The sequence below is a fragment of the Brachyistius frenatus genome, unplaced genomic scaffold (assembly GCF_029030835.1).
Source record: "Brachyistius frenatus isolate BFR_SWC_R1_liver_20210118 unplaced genomic scaffold, ASM2903083v1 Contig_332, whole genome shotgun sequence".
Taxonomy (NCBI): domain Eukaryota; kingdom Metazoa; phylum Chordata; class Actinopteri; family Embiotocidae; genus Brachyistius; species Brachyistius frenatus.
The window spans coordinates 3,256-10,323 of NW_027210931.1; the positions used below are offsets into that span (position 1 = coordinate 3,256).

At 44.0% G+C, this 7,068-nt stretch overlaps 1 protein-coding gene across 1 annotated transcript; it reads right to left on the reverse strand.

Annotated features, from left to right (window-relative positions):
• Nucleotides 1-3,394: 3,394 nt before the first annotated feature.
• Nucleotides 3,395-6,736, reverse strand: sox7 (SRY-box transcription factor 7). The gene is made up of 2 exons (XM_069723522.1): nucleotides 6,189-6,736; nucleotides 3,395-5,141 (listed from the first exon to the last, which is right to left on the reverse strand). The coding sequence occupies exons 1-2, from the start codon at nucleotides 6,418-6,420 to the stop codon at nucleotides 4,150-4,152; spliced, it is 1,224 nt and encodes a 407-aa protein (XP_069579623.1). The 5' UTR covers nucleotides 6,421-6,736; the 3' UTR covers nucleotides 3,395-4,149.
• Nucleotides 6,737-7,068: the final 332 nt, after the last annotated feature.

The following is a 7,068-nucleotide window of genomic DNA, read 5'->3' on the forward strand; positions in this document are numbered from 1 at the left end:
GCCAGCCAGCAATCAGAGAGAAATAACAAGAGCAGGCTCTTTTGTTTGTTCAGCCTATATCCTTATAATCACAAATATTGTAAATCTTGTGATTCTGCAAGTGCGTGAAAGATTCAATTAGTCAAATTAAAAGTTTTATGAACACTACGGTCATTCAAAAAAGGCTATAGACACCATTTTTAAGCTGCACATGTGTGTATAAAGTCTTAAAAAATGTAGGCAGTGCACAACCATATCATGCCAATGTTTGTTGACACATTATTTTCTCTTTCTGTTCTTGTTGATTTATTGCAGATGAAACAGCAGCAATGGCTGTCTTTGAATTTGAACAGAAAGCTCTGGCTAAAGGTTAGGATGATGATGAGTCAACTTCCAGGGAGGGAAAAACTGAGGCTGACAAGCAGAGTATTTTGCCCTCACTTCCCAAAACTTAAAAGTCACAGGATGCACAAATATCAGTACAGACTCCTTAATAGCTCTTCTGGACATTTCACCGAAAGGATTTTGGTGCCCTAATAAAAGATTATTATACATGGTAAAGAAATCAACAGCGCACACTAGATGGAATTGAAATGACTCACACTTGAAGCAGGTGCAGTGAAAGGAGAAAGCCTGTTGGGCTGTGCTGTCTCTGTTAATATAAACTTATCTTTTGCGCACTAATAAAGTGCGTGCATCATGCTATCTTGTGCTGCATAGCTGCAGACTAGTCAGAGTGTCCAAACTAACCAGTCCGCCACCAAAAGGACCTACAATGAGCAAAAGAGCGTCAGAACTGGATGATGGAGCAATGGAAGAAGGTGGCTTGGTACGGGTGAACCACGGGTGCACGAGTGTTGTTTACTTGGAGAAGAGGTGGATGCAGGATGCACTATGGGAAGAAGGCGAACCGACATGGACGGGGTGATCCTATGGGCAGTATTCTGCTCCAAAACCATGGGTCCTCATCCAGGCAGATATTACTCTGGCACATACCGCCTACCTAAACACCGGTGTTGACCATGTAGACCCCCTCATGCTAACAGTATTCCCTGATAGCCGTGACATCTTTCGGCAGGATGATGCACCGTGATACACATTGCAGATTCCGAAGATGTCAATCTGATCGAGCATCTGTGAAACAAAAAGGTCAGATCCATGGAGGACCCACCTTGCAACTCACGCGACTTAAATGATCTGCTGTTGACGTCTTGGTGCTACCACAGGTCACCTTCAAGGGTTTGGCGGAGTCCATTTCTCGACAGAGCAGTTTTTGGCAGCATGAGGGGCGCTTGCACAATATTAGGCAGAAGGTTTCAATGTAGTGGACAATGGGTGGGATTTTAGAAATGAATGTCCAGCTGCAAATGGCTGCATAATGAATAGACACTGTGTAAATATGTTGTCCAATGAATACTATGTATTTTCAATTTGAAATGTTCAAGTAAGTAAAGATAGTGCTGTTCGTTTATGCTTTATGTCATCTGTCATCAAAATGAGATCATCTGAAAAATACATTTTCATAAAACTGAAAAAGGACTGTTTCTATTAACTCATGAATACTTTTAGAGACAATTGTTTTTCATGTAATATTAACTGCATTTTATCATATATTTATTCTTTTATTCCAAATCTCCATGGTGGCCATGATGATTTGTTTCAGTTGTTTGGATGAAATATACTATTAAAAACACTTTTATATAATATGATATCATGATTAAAATCCTGCTTTGAACTGTGATTTATGCTCAAGTACAGCACCTCAGCTCATGCCTGACTCCGGGTTATTGTGTTGTAGTCTACGTCTAATGCGATGACGCTTTGTTGACGCTTGAGTCTTTGTCCTTGTCCGTGTTACAACGTCCTACCCTGAGGTGGTGGATGTGACTGTTGAGACATTGCAGGTCATCTTTACCAAGGGAGTCTGCAACCGCACCCCGAGCTCACCCTAACAACTCTGGAGCCGATGCCCTACCAAGCACTACTTTCTCACCCTGTATGCCTGGGGCACCACCCGTCCGGCTCCCCACATCCAAAATACGGTCACGCTCAAATGGACCCTCTGCAGAGTTTTAACCCCGCAGGCACGAAGGTTAATGATCTAACCTCAAAGAAATGAGCACGACACCGGCCGGCTGCAAAGACTGCTACGTGATAAATGTTGTCATTCTGGTCAGTTTAATCACATCCGCAACGAGGAGCGTCAAGAGTACATGATCACGGTTGGATGTGGGTACCAGTAAAGGTCATATTTAGTGCACGTGTTGTGCAAGTCTTGTTTTCACATTGAGAAACCTGCTTTTAGCTCATTATTGTGTATCTTTGTGCGGTGCGTCTGCGTGTTTGTGGTCAAGGTACAATAGGCCGGGTTGAGAAAGCCTCTCCTGAAAAATGGTGGATAAGTAAAGACGGGTAAGTAAGATGCTAATCAGCGCGTCAGTGTTTCCTCCCGCCTGCTGAACAGCGGGTTCCCTTCCCTCACTCTGGCTCTTTAATGCAGGGCCCAGCCAGGCCCAAACATCCTGACGGAGAGAGGCTTTTCCCTTATCAGTCAGGAAACACCGCTCCTCCGCCACATCCTCTTTACAAGAAGCACGACTCAACCATTCCCAAAAAATGCAGGAAGACCAGCCAGACTCCAGGATTTGTCAAAAGCCCCTGAATTCCTTTTATCGAAAAAGAAAAATTCAAGAGAACAGAGAGGGTGAGAAGGGGAGGAGTGGCGAGAGGAGAAAAATGAGAAGGGTGTAAAACAGTCAACGAGGCCCCGGAATTTATTTTTTTTATTTATTTTGTACAGATTACGAAAGGTCTGCATCAGCAAGATATACCGTGGGGTGAGGGGGCGGGGGGGTGGAAGGGGGTCCGGCGTGCCTAAGAATGGCACCCAGAATAAGACTCCAGGAAAACAAAGGACGGTTGAGATGGAGGCGGGTGGCGACGACTGTGCCTGTTTTACACTAATCCTCTGAACCGGGATGAAATGAAAGCGAGAGGAGACGGGTGGAGAAAGATGATGGAGGGGAGAAAAAGCCAGCAGGGGAGTGGGTGTCAGAATGGGCCTCTCGCAGCTAGACAGAGCCTGAAATAGACGAATACATGGTGTGATACTCAATTCAAAGACGGATGGATCACTTGAACAAGTAGAACACACCTTTTTTTTTTTTTTTTCCGTGCATTAAAATGATCAAAAACTAGCAGGAATCCCACTTTCTTTTATTGTTTTTTTTTTTTAAATTTCAGAATCTAATTGTATTAATTGTTATTGATATGTATATGATTGGAAATGTAATCCATATGCAAGAGCTCAATTCCTTTAAGAGTATTAAATATGACCAACATCGCCTGTTTAGGTGTAACAATTGTTGTGTCGTGGTATGTTGTCTGTGGGCAAAATATCCAAATAGCAACTGCATTAATAAAAAAATTGACCTTTATTTTAAATTATTGTCTGTCACAAACCTAAATCAGCATACAGTTATAGTTAACATTATTATTTTTCAGTGTAGAGGTTGATTATATATTATTAAGTACTTGAGAAGAAGTATAAACGCCTTTCGCGCCTCATTACACACCGTTTTGTTAAATTGCATAAGAAATGTCCAACTAAAACCTCATTCAATTACAACTACTGAGGTAAGACTCCCAAACTAATGAGAGCAAAAACATATGATACAAACATTCGAATGGAAAGCGGTGATAATAGCATTACAGGTAGCGTTAATTCAAAACATCAAAGGACTTAAATTAGCTTCTAAAGAGCATCTGTACATGCCTCGGTGGCAACAGTGACATTTACAAGTGGACAAACAAGTCTATTACGATTGTTCTACTGGTTTAGGAATTTCATGACAACTGGAGGTGGCATACTGTAGTATCTCTGCATCCCTGAGGTGTCCATCTCCTTTTCTTCATATTCCTCCAATTGCTATTTGTTCTTTCCTCGGCTCCGGACAGTCATATTGCTCAGTAATCAGTTCAGCGTTTAATCATGGTCTGACGATGTCGCCCACAGATGCTAACAAGGGTTTTGACATTACAAACGGCTGCGCAAAAATCTTTCCCTTATGAGCACCCAAGTGCAACATCATCCCAAGTTTCGTTCACCCATCCTAACCCTTGTTTAGTGTGTCTGATCAGTCACAAGTATGACAGGTGCTGCGACCACGCTTACGAGATGCCGTAGTTGTTGTAGTAGGCCGCCGTTGCGTCCGCGAGCACCGAAATGAGGCTGGTTTCTGTGGTGCTACTGGGACACGCAGTGGTTGGAGCGGTGGTGGCTGATGCCACCTGGATGTGTCCTGTGACAGTCATGCTGCCGCCCTGCTCATGGTGGAACCCGCTCCCAGTGGAGTTCAGGTACTGGTCAAACTCATTGCGGTCCACCTCACCCAGAAGCTCAACCTGGCTCAGCTGGTCTAGAGTCTCCAGGTGACCCTGTGTCTCTGGTGGGGGGGACAGCTGACCCAGGTGGCCCTGGTGGAGACCGTGGTGGATTTGGGAGAAAGGTGAAGAACTGTAGTAGGACAGGGGCGGGCCAGGGATCAGTCCACCGCTGCCCCCTGTTTGGGACATGTGAGGGATGTGACCTAAGTGTGTGCCCCCACAGTGGATTTGGGCCTGAATGTAGTCAGTGTGGTAAGGGGGCGGGCTGCCCATGTGTGTCTGATTCTGGTGGTGCTCATCAGGGCAGGAGGCTGAGGAGGAGCAGGAGACGGAGGAGCTACCGGACGTCGAGTAATAAGAGGAGGGTACATGCTCGTGGTCCATGGCGTCCAAGGGGGACATCTCAGGAGGCGTGGGCAGGCCGTAGGGGTAGGTGTCGAAGCTGCTGTTGGAACCGGCAGGGTCCCTGAAGCTTCTGACGCTGGGCAGAGCAGGGCTGGATCTGGAAAACCCGCTGCTGACTCCATTAGGGCTGCCCTCGTCTTTGTCGAGGGGGTGACAGAGGGCTCGCTGATCGGGCAGGGCGTTGTGATCGGGAGCCAGCCCGCTGAGAAGGAAGCCCGGGTCCACTCGCTTGCAGATGCGTTTCAGCTGCTTCTTCCGGCGAGGCCGATACTTGTAGTTGGGGTAGTCCTGCATGTGCTGCACCCGGAGCCTCTCCGCTTCCTCCACGTAGGGCCTCTTCTGAGGGGGAGTTAGGGCCTTCCATGACTTGCCTGCATGCAGAGGAGACAGAGAGATTATTACTTAGAACTCAAATTCTTCAATATAGTTCAACAAATTATACACTACAAAGAGTTCTTGCACATTAATGACACACTAAAACTGACAAAACCATCTTTTCTCACACAAACCATCCATATAACGCATCTGTAGAAATATTTTCCATCATTTTAAGACGTTTGTCTTCATTTCTTTGAATGGATAATGAAGATATTAAATTCATGTGGATATTATTGGGATAACACCACTGAACAGTTAAATAGTACTTTAAAACATATAACAGAAAAATGGAAAGATAAGGTCTTGTTTAATCCTCGCAATTTGATAAACGTTTCTGGTGCGTTACAGTAAACAGAAAAAAAGACCGAAAAAAACATCTGTAACCTAATAAAACTTCCGCTGCAACGTTCACGGTCCTTTTCAGTTCTGAAAAGGTATTTTTTTTTAAATTAAAACTTAACTGAAAATAATGAATGTCTCGTGTTAAGATAAACACCAATTTTAAATACATTTATGAAAACATTTCTGTTCTGGAATTGGCTCAAAGATGATCTGCGCGGGTGCCAGATTTAGAGCTTAACATTAAGCATTAATCCAAGATGAATAAATCCATAATAAATAATAGATACATTTTCTGTGCATTTTTATGTCCGTCTCTTAACGAATTTAAAGTTCAGTGACAGTAAATTATTTCATGTGGATTTTGTGGACGCGCTCTAAAGGCTTCTGCAACTGCTGCGAAGTTGTGATTCATTTAGTGCACCTCATGACCAGCTGCAATTGAAGATATTTTGCTGTCTTATCTTTAACAACTTGAACAACAAAATTTTTAGACTTTATGAACTTGTCTTTTTGGCGTTGCAACATTTACGTTTTAACGTTTTGTTAAACAACCGAGGCCCGAGGGGAATTATAAGTGTGAAGGGAAAGGATTAGAAAATAACAATAATAATAATTAAATAATAATAATAATAATAATAATAATAATAATAATAATAAGCTTAATAATAATGGTAACTTTTAATAACTTTCTTCCTCACCCAACATTTTGCTGAGCTCGGCATTGTGCAGGTCTGGATTTTGAACCGCCAGCCGTTTGCGCTCGTCTTTGGCCCAGACCATGAACGCGTTCATGGGCCGTCGGATCCGCGGCTCCGGCGCCTTGTCCACGGGAGTCCTGTGCGGGCCGTGTCCGTCGGCCACGTCTCCGTCTCCTGGAGGACACTCGAAGGACTCCGGCCACGACGAGTACGCGCTGATGAGAGCAGCCATCTGCGCGCTCTCTCCTCTACGAACTTCAAAGTGCGCGTGTGACACTCTGACAAATTGTTCTCTCTGTGTGGAGACCGCAGACTAATTAAAAAGCTGGAAAAAAAAATAAGCTGGAAAAAAAAAAAAAAAACCTACCAAAAACACAGTTTAAAAAAAAAATTTAAAAAAAATCCAGCGGTGCTTCACTCTGATTAAAATCACTACAGTTGCAAACTAGTCAGGTGTCAATACAGGCTGTAGGAGAAACCACAGCTGTGCTCAGGCGGCGGCTCCTGTTTGTGAGTTATGATTCAGTCTTTCCTGGTGGATGGGGGGAGCGCTTTATATTTGAGGAGCAGGTTCCAGGAGAAACCCCGGAGGACGTCGGCTCCTCCTTGATTGCAAGTTGAGCCCCGTGAAAGGAAAGCGAGAGAGAGAGAGCGCAACATTTCAACACTACCAACTCCTTAAACTGACCCTCACAACAAAACAACACACTCTCTCTCTCACAGACAACCTCATAACTTTTTAACTAACGAGGGAACTCCGAACATTTCATTCATGATTCTTTTGAGCCATTTGGTCACCACTTTGAGTGAAACCGTTTGCCAAACAAGAAGGCACAGACATATTTTTTGCCAACAAAAACAATATCCTTTTTAAATGTGC